Source organism: Oncorhynchus keta, unplaced genomic scaffold (genome assembly GCF_023373465.1).
Source record: "Oncorhynchus keta strain PuntledgeMale-10-30-2019 unplaced genomic scaffold, Oket_V2 Un_contig_2581_pilon_pilon, whole genome shotgun sequence".
NCBI lineage: Eukaryota > Metazoa > Chordata > Actinopteri > Salmoniformes > Salmonidae > Oncorhynchus > Oncorhynchus keta.
The window spans coordinates 129,010-147,500 of NW_026284640.1; the positions used below are offsets into that span (position 1 = coordinate 129,010).

An 18,491-nucleotide genomic window follows, 5' to 3' on the forward strand; every position below is an offset into this window, starting at 1 on the left:
AGAAAGCAGAGGAGAGAGAGAGAGAGAGAGAGAGAGAGACAGAGAGGAAGGAGAGACAGAGAGAAAGCAGAGAGAGACAGAGAGGAAGGAGAGAGAGAGAGAAAGCAGGGAGAGACAGAGAGGAAGGAGAGAGACAGAGAGAAAGCAGAGAGAGACAGAGAGGAAGGAGAGAGACAGAGAGAGAGATAGAGAGACACAGAGAAAGCAGAGAGAGACAGAGAGGAAGGAGAGAGACAGAGAGAGACAGAGAGGAAGGAGAGGAAGGAGAGAGACAGAGATAAAGCAGAGAGAGACAGAGAGGAAGGAGAGAGACAGAGAGAAAGCAGAGAGAGACAGAGAGGAAGGAGAGAGACAGAGAGAAAGCAGAGAGAGACAGAGAGGAAGGAGAGAGACAGAGAGAAAGCAGAGAGAGACAGAGAGGAAGGAGAGAGACAGAGAGAAAGCAGAGAGAGACAGAGAGAGACAGAGAGAAAGCAGAGAGAGACAGAGAGGAAGGAGAGAGACAGAGAGAAAGCAGAGAGAGACAGAGAGAGACAGAGAGAAAGCAGAGAGAGACAGAGAGGAAGGAGAGAGACAGGGAGAAAGCAGAGAGAGACAGAGAGAGACAGAGAGAAAGCAGAGAGAGACAGAGAACAGGGAGAGAGAATAGATCAGAGATAGAATAGAACAGAGGACCAGCTGTGTGGACCTTCATATGGAGTCTACAACAGAGGGAGGAGGAGGAGGAAGAGGAGGAGGGCTGAGGGAGCTGGTTCTAAAGTGGTTTACAGAGACCCAGGCCCCTCTCATTCTCCTCCACGAAGGAAACTTTCCCGATTGGTTCCAAGGCTTCACCACCAGGAAGTAAGTGATGTACTTGCATAATGAGGAATCTGGACAGGACAGCAGTTGTCTCAGTGTTTTAGCAGATCAGATCTCTGTTTTGAGGTATATTGAAGGTCTGAAAGCAGATGAAGTTCTCTGACTACAAACTGTAACATAGTTTTGGATGCCACATTGTTTGATTGAATACAGTAATACATTATACTGTAGATTCAAAACCACTGCCTCTGAAACAGGCAGAAAGAATTGGCTATTTATCTCAAGTAATTGTCATTTGTCAGTGAATAATGTGTATAAATGGTGCAAAGAGAGAGACTGAAGATACAGTGGGTTTCTACTCCAACTGGCGAACAGATGTTCACGTGAACATTTTAAAATCAGAATAAAGACATTTTCCCCACCAGCGCCATCAAAATGAACTTGTTGTAGATAAATGCTGTGTGTAATGATTCCCCTGTACCGAATAAAACACTCAGGCTGAACAGGTTTCCATCACATTATGGGGGGTAGACTAGTGGTTAGAGTGGAGGGGCGGAGGGGCAGCAGGTAGACTAGTGGTTAGAGTGGAGGGGTGGAGGGGCAGCAGGTAGACTAGTGGTTAGAGTGGAGGGGCGGAGGGGCAGCAGGTAGACTAGTGGTTAGAGTGGAGGGGCGGAGGGCAGCAGGTAGACTAGTGGTTAGAGTGGAGGGGTGGAGGGGCAGCAGGTAGACTAGTGGTTAGAGTGGAGGGGCGGAGGGGCAGCAGGTAGACTAGTGGTTAGAGTGGAGGGGCGGAGGGGCAGCAGGTAGACTAGTGGTTAGAGTGGAGGGGCGGAGGGGCAGCAGGTAGACTAGTGGTTAGAGTGGAGGGGCGGAGGGGCAGCAGGTAGACTAGTGGTTAGAGTGGAGGGGTGGAGGGGCAGCAGGTAGACTAGTGGTTAGAGTGGTTAGAGTGGAGGGGCAGCAGGTAGACTAGTGGTTAGAGTGGAGGGGCGGAGGGGCAGCAGGTAGACTAGTGGTTAGAGTGGAGGGGCGGAGGGGCAGCAGGTAGACTAGTGGTTAGAGTGGAGGGGCGGAGGGGCAGCAGGTAGACTAGTGGTTAGAGTGGAGGGGTGGAGGGGCAGCAGGTAGACTAGTGGTTAGAGTGGAGGGGTGGAGGGGCAGCAGGTAGACTAGTGGTTAGAGTGGAGGGGCGGAGGGGCAGCAGGTAGACTAGTGGTTAGAGTGGAGGGGTGGAGGGGCAGCAGGTAGACTAGTGGTTAGAGTGGAGGGGTGGAGGGGCGGCAGGTAGACTAGTGGTTAGAGTGGAGGGGTGGAGGGGCAGCAGGTAGACTAGTGGTTAGAGTGGAGGGGCGGAGGGGCAGCAGGTAGACTAGTGGTTAGTGGAGGGGTGGAGGGGCGGCAGGTAGACTAGTGGTTAGTGGAGGTGGAGGGGCGGCAGGTAGACTAGTGGTTAGAGTGGAGGGGCGGAGGGGCAGCAGGTAGACTAGTGGTTAGAGTGGAGGGGGGGGCAGCAGGTAGACTAGTGGTTAGAGTGGAGGGGCGGAGGGGCAGCAGGTAGACTAGTGGTTAGAGTGGAGGGGCGGAGGGGCAGCAGGTAGACTAGTGGTTAGAGTGGAGGGGCGGAGGGGCAGCAGGTAGACTAGTGGTTAGAGTGGAGGGGCGGCAGGTAGACTAGTGGTTAGAGTGGAGGGGCGGCAGGTAGACTAGTGGTTAGAGGGGAGGGGCGGGGGCGGCAGGTAGACTAGTGGTTAGAGAGGGAGGGGCGGCAGGTAGACTAGTGGTTAGAGTGGAGGGGCGGCAGGTAGACTAGTGGTTAGAGTGGAGGGGCGGAGGGGCAGCAGGTAGACTAGTGGTTAGAGTGGAGGGGCGGAGGGGCAGCAGGTAGACTAGTGGTTAGAGTGGAGGGGCGGAGGGCAGGTAGACTAGTGGTTAGAGTGGAGGGGCGGAGGGGCAGCAGGTAGACTAGTGGTTAGAGTGGAGGGGTGGAGGGGCAGCAGGTAGACTAGTGGTTAGAGTGGAGGGGCGGCAGGTAGACTAGTGGTTAGAGTGGAGGGGTGGAGGGGCAGCAGGTAGACTAGTGGTTAGAGTGGAGGGGCGGAGGGGCAGCAGGTAGACTAGTGGTTAGAGTGGAGGGGCGGAGGGGCAGCAGGTAGACTAGTGGTTAGAGTGGAGGGGTGGAGGGGCAGCAGGTAGACTAGTGGTTAGAGTGGAGGGGCGGAGGGGCGGCAGGTAGACTAGTGGTTAGAGTGGAGGGGCGGAGGGGCAGCAGGTAGACTAGTGGTTAGAGTGGAGGGGTGGAGGGGCAGCAGGTAGACTAGTGGTTAGAGTGGAGGGGTGGAGGGGCAGCAGGTAGACTAGTGGTTAGAGTGGAGGGGCGGAGGGGCAGCAGGTAGACTAGTGGTTAGAGTGGAGGGGTGGAGGGGCAGCAGGTAGACTAGTGGTTAGAGTGGAGGGGTGGAGGGGCGGCAGGTAGACTAGTGGTTAGAGTGGAGGGGGGCGGAGGGGCAGCAGGTGGAGACAGCAGTGGTTAGAGTGGAGTGGAGGGAGGGCGGCAGGTAGACTAGTGGTTAGAGTGGAGGGCGGAGGGGCAGGTAGACTAGTGGTTAGAGTGGAGGGGTGGAGGGGCAGCAGGTAGACTAGTGGTTAGAGTGGAGGGGCGGAGGGGCAGCAGGTAGACTAGTGGTTAGAGTGGAGGGGCGGAGGGGCAGCAGGTAGACTAGTGGTTAGAGTGGAGGGGCGGAGGGGCAGCAGGTAGACTAGTGGTTAGAGTGGAGGGGCGGAGGGGCAGCAGGTAGACTAGTGGTTAGAGTGGAGGGGCGGCAGGTAGACTAGTGGTTAGAGTGGAGGAGGGGCGGCAGGTAGACTAGTGGTTAGAGTGGAGGGGCGGCAGGTAGACTAGTGGTTAGAGTGGAGGGGCGGCAGGTAGACTAGTGGTTAGAGTGGAGGGGCGGAGGGGCAGCAGGTAGTCTAGTGGTTAGAGTGGAGGGGCGGCAGGTAGACTAGTGGTTAGAGTGGAGGGGCGGAGGGGCAGCAGGTAGACTAGTGGTTAGAGTGGAGGGGCAGCAGGTAGTCTAGTGGTTAGAGTGGAGGAGTGGAGGGGCAGCAGGTAGTCTAGTGGTTAGAGTGGAGGGGCGGAGGGGCGGCAGGTAGACTAGTGGTTAGAGTGGAGGGGTGGAGGGGCGGCAGGTAGTCTAGTGGTTAGAGTGGAGGGGTGGCAGGTAGACTAGTGGTTAGAGTGGAGGGGCGGCAGGTAGACTAGTGGATAGAGTGGAGGGGTGGCAGGTAGTCTAGTGGTTAGAGTGGAGGGGCGGCAGGTAGACTAGTGGTTAGAGTGGAGGGGTGGCAGGTAGACTAGTGGTTAGAGTGGAGGGGTGGCAGGTAGACTAGTGGTTAGAGTGGAGGGGCGGCAGGTAGACTAGTGGTTAGAGTGGAGGGGTGGCAGGTAGCCTAGTGGTTAGAGTGGAGGGGTGGCAGGTAGACTAGTGGTTAGAGCGTTGGACTAGTAACCGAAAGGTTGCAAACTCGAGTCCCTGAGCTGACAAGGTAAAAATCTGTCGTTCTGCCCCCTGAACAAGGCAGTTAACCCACTGTTTCCCCAGTAGGCCGTCAATGAAAATAAGAATTTGTTCTTAACTGACTTTCCTAGTTAAATAAATATAAAATGATCAACTCTATTGACGTCTTTCACACACAAAAAAGTGTCCCGCTCTGGTTTCTGCTGTTGTCTGGAACACATGTATAACCACCATAATGAGATGATTATTATTTACAAAAGCAGCCAGGCATCGATCATCATGTCACCAGAATAAGACCGTCGATATTTATTGGAAAGGAGCATCGAGCTCATCACCTTCACCACCCTGTGAAGTTCATCATCATGTATTTACTCTGTAGCCTAATAAACTGCATGGTTTCCCCCAACGAGTCGTAGTGGGAGGACCACACAACATCACCGAACCTTTTTCTGTTTTTCATCAGGCCTGTCATGGATTTTTTTAAATTTTTATCTGACACGGACTTTACTGGCATAAAAAGGTTGGATGTAAACCTGTTTAGAGAGAGAGAGAGAGAGAGATAAAGAGAGAGATAAAGAGGGAGAGAGAGAATGAGGGAGAGAGAGGGAGAGAGATAAAGAGAGAGAGAGAGAATGAGGAGAGAGAGAGAGAGAGAGAGAGAGAGAGAGAGAGAGAGAGAGAGAGAGAGAGAGAGAGAGAGAGGAGAGCAGGAGAGAGAGAGAGAGAGGAGAGAGGAGACAGAGAGGGATAGTGAGAGACAGATGAAGAGGGAGGAGAGGAGACAGATGAAGAGGGAGAGAGAGACAGAGGGAGAGAGAGGGAGGGGGAGAGAGAGAGAGACAGTGGTTAGAGTGGAGGAGAGAGAGAGCAGAGAGACAGTGGAGAGGAGAGAGAGAGTGGAGGAGAGAGAGAGAGAGAGAGAGAGAGAGAGAGAGAGAGAGAGAGAATGAGGGAGAGAGACTAGTGAGAGGGAGAGAGAGAGACAGAGACAGAGAGAGAGAGAGAGAGAGTGGAGAGAGACAGAGACAGAGGAGAGAGGAGGGAGAGAGAGACAGAGAGGATAGAGAGAGACAGATGAAAGAGGAGAGAGAGAGACAGATGAAGAGGAGAGAGAGACAGAGAGGGGAGGAGAGAGAGAGAGAGAGAGAGAGAGGAATAGAGAGAGACAGGAGAGAGAGAGACAGAGAGGGAGAGCGAGAGAGAGAGAGAGAGAGAGAGAGACAGAGGAGAGAGAGAGACAGATGAAGAGGGAGAGAGAGAGATAATAATAAAACAATATGTAACAATGTGCTATACAGTATATTAAAGCTAATTTCCCTGTGAAATCAGTTGACAGCGTATTTTGTTCTCTACTTCCTCCCTCCCTGTCAGGGAAGCAGAGGATCAGCTGAGAGACAAGCCTCCGGGATGTTTTCTCATCAGACTCAGTGACAAAGCCGTAGGATACATCCTCTCATACAAGTGATTCCTCGTACTGGTTTGGTTACCTTGGTTACCTAAGACACTTCATAACAAAACAACAACAAAAAAATGTAACGAAATGTGCAGCTTAGCCTACAGTGGGTTGGGAAAGGTTTTAAAGATTGCAATTGCATGTGTTTTTTTCTTCCCCAGAAGGTTATGTTCAATAGAAGGAATAAACAGGAAGTCTGTTTAGATTGTTCACACACTGTTACACCAAAACAAGGTTTGTAGTCAGTATTGTATCTTCTCATGCCGTCACATCTCTCTTCACTCAACCTGTACTCTTCCTCAGAGGACAAGATCGCTGCCGCCATTTTGTGATCAACCAGGACCAAGCTGGGCTGTTCGCTATCTCCGGGGACGACCAGCCTCACCACAGCCTCACAGAACTGATAGAGCACTACAGAGTCCATCCCATCCAGCCCTTTGGAGAGTCCCTCACCTCTACGTACTGTTGTCAGGTAGGAGAACCAATAACATGACAGAGTCCCTCACCTCTACGTACTGTTGTCAGGTAGGAGAACCAATGACATGACAGAGTCCCTCACCTCTACGTACTGTTGTCAGGTAGGAGAACCAATGACATGACAGAGTCCCTCACCTCTACATACTGTTGTCAGGTAGGAGAACCAATAACATGACAGAGTTACTGTTGTCAGGTAGGAGAACCAATGACATGACAGAGTCCCTCACCTCTACGTACTGTTGTCAGGTAGGAGAACCAATGACATGACAGAGTTACTGTTGTCAGGTAGGAGAACCAATAACATGACAGAGTCCCTCACCTCTACGTACTGTTGTCAGGTAGGAGAACCAATAACATGACAGAGTTACTGTTGTCAGGTAGGAGAACCAATAACATGACAGAGTTACTGTTGTCAGGTAGGAGAACCAATAACATGACAGAGTTACTGTTGTCAGGTAGGAGAACCAATAACATGACAGAGTTACTGTTGTCAGGTAGGAGAACCAATGACATGACAGAGTCCCTCACCTCTATGTACTGTTGTCAGGTAGGAGAACCAATAACATGACAGAGTTACTGTTGTCAGGTAGGAGAACCAATAACATGACAGAGTTACTGTTGTCAGGTAGGAGAACCAATGACATGACAGAGTCCCTCACCTCTACGTACTGTTGTCAGGTAGGAGAACCAATGACATGACAGAGTCCCTCACCTCTACATACTGTTGTCAGGTAGGAGAACCAATGACATGACAGAGTCCCTCACCTCTATGTACTGTTGTCAGGTAGGAGAACCAATGACATGACAGAGTCCCTCACCTCTATGTACTGTTGTCAGGTAGGAGAACCAATGACATGACAGAGTTACTGTTGTCAGGTAGGAGAACCAATAACATGACAGAGTCCCTCACCTCTACGTACTGTTGTCAGGTAGGAGAACCAATAACATGACAGAGTTACTGTTGTCAGGTAGGAGAACCAATGACATGACAGAGTCCCTCTATGTACCAGGTAGGAGAACCTAACATGACAGAGTACTGTTGTCAGGTAGGAGAACCAATAACATGACAGAGTTACTGTTGTCAGGTAGGAGAACCAATAACATGACAGAGTTACTGTTGTCAGGTAGGAGAACCAATAACATGACAGAGTTACTGTTGTCAGGTAGGAGAACCAATGACATGACAGAGTCCCTCACCTCTATGTACTGTTGTCAGGTAGGAGAACCAATAACATGACAGAGTTACTGTTGTCAGGTAGGAGAACCAATGACATGACAGAGTTACTGTTGTCAGGTAGGAGAACCAATAACATGACAGAGTTACTGTTGTCAGGTAGGAGAACCAATGACATGACAGAGTTACTGTTGTCAGGTAGGAGAACCAATAACATGACAGAGTTACTGTTGTCAGGTAGGAGAACCAATGACATGACAGAGTCCCTCACCTCTATGTACTGTTGTCAGGTAGGAGAACCAATAACATGACAGAGTTACTGTTGTCAGGTAGGAGAACCAATAACATGACAGAGTCCCTCACCTCTATGTACTGTTGTCAGGTAGGAGAACCAATAACATGACAGAGTTACTGTTGTCAGGTAGGAGAACCAATAACATGACAGAGTTACTGTTGTCAGGTAGGAGAACCAATAACATGACAGAGTTACTGTTGTCAGGTAGAGAACCAATAACATGACAGAGTTACTGTTGTCAGGTAGGAGAACCAATAACATGACAGAGTTCACTGTACTGTTGTCAGGTAGGAGAACCAATAACATGACAGAGTTACTGTTGTCAGGTAGGAGAACCAATAACATGACAGAGTTACTGTTGTCAGGTAGGAGAACCAATGACATGACAGAGTCCCTCACCTGTTGTCAGGTACATACTGACAGAGTTGTCTGTTGGTAGGAGAACCAATAACATGACAGAGTCCCTCACCTCTACATACTGTTGTCAGGTAGGAGAACCAATGACATGACAGAGTCCCTCACCTCTATGTACTGTTGTCAGGTAGGAGAACCAATGACATGACAGAGTCCCTCACCTCTATGTACTGTTGTCAGGTAGGAGAACCAATGACATGACAGAGTTACTGTTGTCAGGTAGGAGAACCAATGACATGACAGAGTCCCTCACCTCTACGTACTGTTGTCAGGTAGGAGAACCAATGACATGACAGAGTTACTGTTGTCAGGTAGGAGAACCAATGACATGACAGAGTCCCTCACCTCTATGTACTGTTGTCAGGTAGGAGAACCAATAACATGACAGAGTTACTGTTGTCAGGTAGGAGAACCAATAACATGACAGAGTTACTGTTGTCAGGTAGGAGAACCAATAACATGACAGAGTTACTGTTGTCAGGTAGGAGAACCAATAACATGACAGAGTCCCTCACCTCTATGTACTGTTGTCAGGTAGGAGAACCAATAACATGACAGAGTTACTGTTGTCAGGTAGGAGAACCAATAACATGACAGAGTTACTGTTGTCAGGTAGGAGAACCAATAACATGACAGAGTTACTGTTGTCAGGTAGGAGAACCAATAACATGACAGAGTTACTGTTGTCAGGTAGGAGAACCAATGACATGACAGAGTCCCTCACCTCTATGTACTGTTGTCAGGTAGGAGAACCAATAACATGACAGAGTTACTGTTGTCAGGTAGGAGAACCAATAACATGACAGAGTTACTGTTGTCAGGTAGGAGAACCAATAACATGACAGAGTTACTGTTGTCAGGTAGGAGAACCAATGACATGACAGAGTTACTGTTGTCAGGTAGGAGAACCAATAACATGACAGAGTCCCTCACCTCTACGTACTGTTGTCAGGTAGGAGAACCAATGACATGACAGAGTTACTGTTGTCAGGTAGGAGAACCAATAACATGACAGAGTCCCTCACCTCTACGTACTGTTGTCAGGTAGGAGAACCAATGACATGACAGAGTTACTGTTGTCAGGTAGGAGAACCAATGACATGACAGAGTTACTGTTGTCAGGTAGGAGTTACTGTTGTCAGGTAGGAGAACCAATAACATGACAGAGTTACTGTTGTCAGGTAGGAGAACCAATAACATGACAGAGTTACTGTTGTCAGGGAGGAGAACCAATAACATGACAGAGTCCCTCACCTCTATGTACTGTTGTCAGGTAGGAGAACCAATGACATGACAGAGTCTCTCACCTCTACGTACTGTTGTCAGGTAGGAGAACCAATAACATGACAGAGTTACTGTTGTCAGGTAGGAGAACCAATGACATGACAGAGTTACTGTTGTCAGGTAGGAGAACCAATGACATGACAGAGTTACTGTTGTCAGGTAGGAGAACCAATGACATGACAGAGTTACTGTTGTCAGGGAGGAGAACCAATAACATGACAGAGTTACTGTTGTCAGGTAGGAGAACCAATGACATGACAGAGTTACTGTTGTCAGGGAGGAGAACCAATAACATGACAGAGTTACTGTTGTCAGGTAGGAGAACCAATGACATGACAGAGTTACTGTTGTCAGGTAGGAGAACCAATGACATGACAGAGTTACTGTTGTCAGGAGGAGAACCAATAACATGACAGAGTTACTGTTGTCAGGTAGGAGAACCAATGACATGACAGAGTTACTGTTGTCAGGGAGGAGAACCAATGACATGACAGAGTCCCTCACCTCTACATACTGTTGTCAGGTAGGAGAACCAATAACATGACAGAGTCCCTCACCTCTATGTACTGTTGTCAGGGAGGAGAACCAATGACATGACAGAGTCCCTCACCTCTATGTACTGTTGTCAGGTAGGAGAACCAATAACATGACAGAGTCCCTCACCTCTATGTACTGTTGTCAGGTAGGAGAACCAATGACATGACAGAGTTACTGTTGTCAGGTAGGAGAACCAATAACATGACAGAGTTACTGTTGTCAGGTAGGAGAACCAATAACATGACAGAGTTACTGTTGTCAGGGAGGAGAACCAATAACATGACAGAGTTACTGTTGTCAGGTAGCAGAACCAATAACATGACAGAGTTACTGTTGTCAGGTAGGAGAACCAATAACATGACAGAGTTACTGTTGTCAGGTAGCAGAACCAATAACATGACAGAGTTACTGTTGTCAGGTAGGAGAACCAATAACATGACAGAGTTACTGTTGTCAGGTAGGAGAACCAATAACATGACAGAGTTACTGTTGTCAGGTAGGAGAACCAATAACATGACAGAGTTACTGTTGTCAGGTAGGAGAACCAATAACATGACAGAGTTACTGTTGTCAGGTAGGAGAACCAATAACATGACAGAGTTACTGTTGTCAGGTAGCAGAACCAATAACATGACAGAGTTACTGTTGTCAGGTAGGAGAACCAATGACATGACAGAGTTACTGTTGTCAGGTAGGAGAACCAATAACATGACAGAGTTACTGTTGTCGGGTAGGAGAACCAATAACATGACAGAGTTACTGTTGTCAGGTAGGAGAACCAATAACATGACAGAGTTACTGTTGTCAGGTAGGAGAACCAATGACATGACAGAGTCCCTCACCTCTATGTACTGTTGTCAGGTAGGAGAACCAATAACATGACAGAGTTACTGTTGTCAGGTAGCAGAACCAATAACATGACAGAGTTACTGTTGTCAGGTAGGAGAACCAATGACATGACAGAGTTACTGTTGTCAGGTAGGAGAACCAATAACATGACAGAGTTACTGTTGTCAGGTAGGAGAACCAATAACATGACAGAGTTACTGTTGTCAGGTAGGAGAACCAATGACATACTACTGTTGTCAGGTAGGAGAACCAATAACATGACAGAGTCCCTAGGAGAACCAATAACATGACAGAGTACTGTTGTCAGGTAGGAGAACCAATGACATGACAGAGTTACTGTTGTCAGGTAGGAGAACCAATAACATGACAGAGTCCCTCACCTCTACGTACTGTTGTCAGGTAGGAGAACCAATGACATGACAGAGTTACTGTTGTCAGGTAGGAGAACCAATAACATGACAGAGTTACTGTTGTCAGGTAGGAGAACCTAACATGACAGAGTTACTGTTGTCAGGTAGGAGAACCAATGACATGACAGAGTCCCTCACCTCTACGTACTGTTGTCAGGTAGGAGAACCAATAACATGACAGAGTTACTGTTGTCAGGTAGGAGAACCAATGACATGACAGAGTTACTGTTGTCAGGTAGGAGAACCAATGACATGACAGAGTTACTGTTGTCAGGTAGGAGAACCAATGAACATGACAGAGTTACTGTTGTCAGGTAGGAGAACCAATAACATGACAGAGTTACTGTTGTCAGGTAGGAGAACCAATGACATGACAGAGTTACTGTTGTCAGGTAGGAGAACCAATAACATGACAGAGTTACTGTTGTCAGGTAGGAGAACCAATGACATGACAGAGTTACTGTTGTCAGGGAGGAGAACCAATAACATGACAGAGTTACTGTTGTCAGGTAGGAGAACCAATAACATGACAGAGTTACTGTTGTCAGGTAGGAGAACCAATGACATGACAGAGTTACTGTTGTCAGGTAGGAGAACCAATAACATGACAGAGTCCCTCACCTCTACGTACTGTTGTCAGGTAGGAGAACCAATGACATGACAGAGTTACTGTTGTCAGGTAGGAGAACCAATAACATGACAGAGTCCCTCACCTCTACGTACTGTTGTCAGGTAGGAGAACCAATGACATGACAGAGTTACTGTTGTCAGGTAGGAGAACCAATGACATGACAGAGTTACTGTTGTCAGGTAGGAGAACCAATAACATGACAGAGTTACTGTTGTCAGGTAGGAGAACCAATAACATGACAGAGTTACTGTTGTCAGGGAGGAGAACCAATAACATGACAGAGTCCCTCACCTCTATGTACTGTTGTCAGGTAGGAGAACCAATGACATGACAGAGTCCCTCACCTGTACTGTTGTCAGGTAGGAGAACCAATAACATGACAGAGTTACTGTTGTCAGGTAGGAGAACCAATGACATGACAGAGTTACTGTTGTCAGGTAGGAGAACCAATGACATGACAGAGTTACTGTTGTCAGGTAGGAGAACCAATGACATGACAGAGTTACTGTTGTCAGGAGGAGAACCAATAACATGACAGAGTTACTGTTGTCAGGTAGGAGAACCAATGACATGACAGAGTTACTGTTGTCAGGGAGGAGAACCAATAACATGACAGAGTTACTGTTGTCAGGTAGGAGAACCAATGACATGACAGAGTTACTGTTGTCAGGTAGGAGAACCAATGACATGACAGAGTTACTGTTGTCAGGTAGGAGAACCAATAACATGACAGAGTTACTGTTGTCAGGTAGGAGAACCAATGACATGACAGAGTTACTGTTGTCAGGTAGGAGAACCAATAACATGACAGAGTCCCTCACCTCTACATACTGTTGTCAGGTAGGAGAACCAATAACATGACAGAGTCCCTCACCTCTACATACTGTTGTCAGGGAGGAGAACCAATAACATGACAGAGTCCCTCACCTCTACATACTGTTGTCAGGAGGAGAACCAATAACATGACAGAGTCCCTCACCTCTACATACTGTTGTCAGGTAGGAGAACCAATAACATGACAGAGTTACTGTTGTCAGGTAGCAGAACCAATAACATGACAGAGTTACTGTTGTCAGGTAGGGAGAACCAATACTGTTGTCAGGTAGGAGAACATGACAGAGTTACTGTTGTCAGGTAGGAGAACCAATAACATGACAGAGTTACTGTTGTCAGGTAGGAGAACCAATAACATGACAGAGTTACTGTTGTCAGGTAGCAGAACCAATAACATGACAGAGTTACTGTTGTCAGGTAGGAGAACCAATAACATGACAGACACCAATAACATGACAGAGTTACTGTTGTCAGGTAGGAGAACCAATAACATGACAGAGTTACTGTTGTCAGGTAGGAGAACCAATAACATGACAGAGTTACTGTTGTCAGGTAGGAGAACCAATAACATGACAGAGTTACTGTTGTCAGGTAGGAGAACCAATAACATGACAGAGTTACTGTTGTCAGGTAGGAGAACCAATAACATGACAGAGTTACTGTTGTCAGGTAGGAGAACCAATAACATGACAGAGTTACTGTTGTCAGGTAGGAGAACCAATAACATGACAGAGTTACTGTTGTCAGGTAGGAGAACCAATAACATGACAGAGTTACTGTTGTCAGGTAGGAGAACCAATGACATGACAGAGTCCCTCACCTCTATGTACTGTTGTCAGGTAGGAGAACCAATAACATGACAGAGTTACTGTTGTCAGGTAGCAGAACCAATAACATGACAGAGTTACTGTTGTCAGGTAGGAGAACCAATGACATGACAGAGTTACTGTTGTCAGGTAGGAGAACCAATAACATGACAGAGTTACTGTTGTCAGGTAGGAGAACCAATAACATGACAGAGTTACTGTTGTCAGGTAGGAGAACCAATAACATGACAGAGTTACTGTTGTCAGGTAGGAGAACCAATAACATGACAGAGTCCCTCACCTCTACGTACTGTTGTCAGGTAGGAGAACCAATGACATGACAGAGTTACTGTTGTCAGGTAGGAGAACCAATAACATGACAGAGTCCCTCACCTCTACGTACTGTTGTCAGGTAGGAGAACCAATGACATGACAGAGTTACTGTTGTCAGGTAGGAGAACCAATGACATGACAGAGTTACTGTTGTCAGGTAGGAGAACCAATAACATGACAGAGTTACTGTTGTCAGGTAGGAGAACCAATGACATGACAGAGTCTCTCACCTCTACGTACTGTTGTCAGGTAGGAGAACCAATAACATGACAGAGTTACTGTTGTCAGGTAGGAGAACCAATGACATGACAGAGTTACTGTTGTCAGGTAGGAGAACCAATGACATGACAGAGTTACTGTTGTCAGGTAGGAGAACCAATGACATGACAGAGTTACTGTTGTCAGGGAGGAGAACCAATAACATGACAGAGTTACTGTTGTCAGGTAGGAGAACCAATGACATGACAGAGTTACTGTTGTCAGGGAGGAGAACCAATAACATGACAGAGTTACTGTTGTCAGGTAGGAGAACCAATGACATGACAGAGTTACTGTTGTCAGGGAGGAGAACCAATAACATGACAGAGTTACTGTTGTCAGGTAGGAGAACCAATGACATGACAGAGTTACTGTTGTCAGGTAGGAGAACCAATGACATGACAGAGTTACTGTTGTCAGGGAGGAGAACCAATAACATGACAGAGTTACTGTTGTCAGGTAGGAGAACCAATGACATGACAGAGTTACTGTTGTCAGGGAGGAGAACCAATAACATGACAGAGTTACTGTTGTCAGGTAGGAGAACCAATAACATGACAGAGTCCCTCACCTCTACATACTGTTGTCAGGAGGAGAACCAATAACATGACAGAGTCCCTCACCTCTACATACTGTTGTCAGGTAGGAGAACCAATAACATGACAGAGTCCCTCACCTCTACATACCGTTGTCAGGGAGGAGAACCAATAACATGACAGAGTCCCTCACCTCTACATACTGTTGTCAGGTAGGAGAACCAATGACATGACAGAGTCCCTCACCTCTATGTACTGTTGTCAGGTAGGTGAACCAATGACATGACAGAGTCCCTCACCTCTATGTACTGTTGTCAGGTAGGAGAACCAATGACATGACAGAGTTACTGTTGTCAGGTAGGAGAACCAATAACATGACAGAGTTACTGTTGTCGGGTAGGAGAACCAATAACATGACAGAGTTACTGTTGTCAGGTAGGAGAACCAATAACATGACAGAGTTACTGTTGTCAGGTAGGAGAACCAATAACATGACAGAGTTACTGTTGTCGGGTAGGAGAACCAATAACATGACAGAGTTACTGTTGTCAGGTAGGAGAACCAATAACATGACAGAGTTACTGTTGTCAGGTAGGAGAACCAATGACATGACAGAGTCCCTCACCTCTATGTACTGTTGTCAGGTAGGAGAACCAATAACATGACAGAGTTACTGTTGTCAGGTAGGAGAACCAATGACATGACAGAGTTACTGTTGTCAGGTAGGAGAACCAATAACATGACAGAGTTACTGTTGTCAGGTAGGAGAACCAATGACATGACAGAGTCCCTCACCTCTATGTACTGTTGTCAGGTAGGAGAACCAATAACATGACAGAGTTACTGTTGTCAGGTAGCAGAACCAATAACATGACAGAGTTACTGTTGTCAGGTAGGAGAACCAATGACATGACAGAGTTACTGTTGTCAGGTAGGAGAACCAATAACATGACAGAGTCCCTCACCTCTACATACTGTTGTCAGGTAGGAGAACCAATGACATTACAGAGTTACTGTTGTCAGGTAGGAGAACCAATAACATGACAGAGTTACTGTTGTCAGGTAGGAGAACCAATGACATGACAGAGTCCCTCACCTCTATGTACTGTTGTCAGGTAGGAGAACCAATAACATGACAGAGTCCCTCACCTCTATGTACTGTTGTCAGGTAGGAGAACCAATGACATGACAGAGTTACTGTTGTCAGGTAGGAGAACCAATAACATGACAGAGTTACTGTTGTCAGGTAGGAGAACCAATAACATGACAGAGTCCCTCACCTCTACGTACTGTTGTCAGGTAGGAGAACCAATAACATGACAGAGTTACTGTTGTCAGGGAGGAGAACCAATAACATGACAGAGTCCCTCACCTCTATGTACTGTTGTCAGGTAGGAGAACCAATAACATGACAGAGTCCCTCACCTCTACGTACTGTTGTCAGGTAGGAGAACCAATAACATGACAGAGACCCTCACCTCTATGTACTGTTGTCAGGTAGGAGAACCAATAACATGACAGAGTTACTGTTGTCAGGTAGCAGAACCAATAACATGACAGAGTTACTGTTGTCAGGTAGGAGAACCAATAACATGACAGAGTTACTGTTGTCAGGTAGGAGAACCAATAACATGACAGAGTCAGTCCCTCACAGTTGGGAAAACGTTGGTTAAAATGTAACCTTGTCTGATAGAGGAAGCCTATGGTGCCCCTTGTGTTGTGGTCTATCTGTGGTCTGTGCTCAGTCAAGTCCCAGTCTATCTGTGGTCTGTGCTCAGTCAAGTCCCAGTCTATCTGTGGTCTGTGCTCAGTCAAGTCCCAGTCTATCTGTGGTCTGTGTTCAGTCAAGTCCCAGTCTATCTGTGGTCTGTGTTCAGTCAAGTCCCAGTCTATCTGTGGTCTGTGTTCAGTCAAGTCCCAGTCTATCTGTGGTCTGTGCTCAGTCAAGTCCCAGTCTATCTGTGGTCTGTGCTCAGTCAAGTCCCAGTCTATCTGTGGTCTGTGTTCAGTCAAGTCCCAGTCTATCTGTGGTCTGTGTTCAGTCAAGTCCCAGTCTATCTGTGGTCTGTGTTCAGTCAAGTCCCAGTCTATCTGTGGTCTGTGTTCAGTCAAGTCCCAGTCTATCTGTGGTCTGTGTTCAGTCAAGTCCCAGTCTATCTGTGGTCTGTGTTCAGTCAAGTCCCAGTCTATCTGTGGTCTGTGTTCAGTCAAGTCCCAGTCTATCTGTGGTCTGTGTTCAGTCAAGTCCCAGTCTATCTGTGGTCTGTGTTCAGTCAAGTCCCAGTCTATCTGTGGTCTGTGTTCAGTCAAGCTCAGGACAGCTGTATAATGTGTTGCAGTCTAACTGTGTTCTGTGATGTATCTTCTCATGCCACCCCAGTCTATCTTCTCATGCCATCCCAGTCTATCTGTGTTGTATCTTCTCATGCCATCCCAGTCTATCTGTGTTGTATCTTCTCATGCCATCCCAGTCTATCTGTGTTGTATCTTCTCATGCCATCCCAGTCTATCTGTGTTGTATCTTCTCATGCCATCCCAGTCTATCTGTGTTGTATCTTCTCATGCCATCCCAGTCTATCTGTGTTGTATCTTCTCATGCCATCCCAGTCTATCTGTGTTGTATCTTCTCATGCCATCCCAGTCTATCTTCTCAGTATCCATCCCAGTCTATCTGTGTCTATCTTCTCATGCCATCCCAGTCTATCTTCTCATGCCATCCCAGTCTATCTTCTCATGCCATCCCAGTCTATCTGTGTTGTATCTTCTCATGCCATCCCAGTCTATCTGTGTTGTATCTTCTCATGCCATCCCAGTCTATCTGTGTTGTATCTTCTCATGCCATCCCAGTCTATCTGTGTGTATCTTCTCATGCCATCCCAGTCTATCTGTGTTGTATCTTCTCATGCCATCCCAGTCTATCTGTGTTGTATCTTCTCATGCCATCCCAGTCTATCTGTGTGTATCTTCTCATGCCATCCCAGTCTATCTGTGTGTATCTTCTCATGCCATCCCAGTCTATCTGTGTTGTATCTTCTCATGCCATCCCAGTCTATCTGTGTTGTATCTTCTCATGCCATCCCAGTCTATCTGTGTTGTATCTTCTCATGCCATCCCAGTCTATCTGTGTTGTATCTTCTCATGCCATCCCAGTCTATCTGTGTTGTATCTTCTCATGCCATCCCAGTCTATCTGTGTGTATCTTCTCATGCCATCCCAGTCTATCTGTGTGTATCTTCTCATGCCATCCCAGTCTATCTGTGTTGTATCTTCTCATGCCATCCCAGTCTATCTTCTCATGCCATCCCAGTCTATCTGTGTTGTATCTTCTCATGCCATCCCAGTCTATCTGTGTTGTATCTTCTCATGCCATCCCAGTCTATCTGTGTTGTATCTTCTCATGCCATCCCAGTCTATCTGTGTTGTATCTTCTCATGCCATCCCAGTCTATCTGTGTTGTATCTTCTCATGCCATCCCAGTCTATCTGTGTTGTATCTTCTCATGCCATCCCAGTCTCTCTGTGTTCTGTGTTTTAGTCAAGCTCAGGAGAGCTGTATGATGTGGTGCAGTTCGAGGCCAAAGAGAAGAAGAAGACCGGTGGGGTCAGTGTCCGAGCCCTGAGAAGTTACTGGGACCAGCAGAACGAACAGAAGAATAACCAACACCAACAGAATGACCATCAAAAGGACCATCACAATGACCCACGGAATGACCCACGGAATGACCCACGGAATGACCCACGGAATGACCCACGGAATGAGCCACGGAATGACCCACCAGCACCAATGGAATGACCTGCCGCCAACTAGGCAGCCCCCTGCAGTGCCACCCGTGCTGCCGCCCAAAACCAACAACAGGAAGTTGACATCAACAGTATCCATTG

At 47.3% G+C, this 18,491-nt stretch overlaps 1 protein-coding gene across 32 annotated transcripts in view; it reads left to right on the forward strand.

The window, feature by feature from the left end:
* Positions 1 to 683: 683 nt before the first annotated feature.
* The window catches only part of LOC118383961 (SH2 domain-containing protein 7-like), a 21,412-nt gene continuing 3,604 nt past the window's right edge, over positions 684 to 18,491 (forward strand). For 31 of the 32 annotated variants that reach the window (XM_052506296.1, XM_052506311.1, XM_052506316.1 and 28 more), the window contains exons 1-3: positions 789 to 843; positions 5,691 to 6,244; positions 18,145 to 18,491. The exon at positions 18,145 to 18,491 is cut by the window's right edge and continues 20 nt beyond it. In XM_052506296.1, coding sequence (XP_052362256.1) covers positions 18,281 to 18,491 — 211 coding nt within the window. In that variant the 5' untranslated portion in view covers positions 789 to 843; positions 5,691 to 6,244; positions 18,145 to 18,280. Of the gene's footprint in view, positions 844 to 5,690; positions 6,245 to 18,144 lie in introns of all 32 variants that reach the window. The other variant, XM_052506317.1, reaches the window with a different exon arrangement.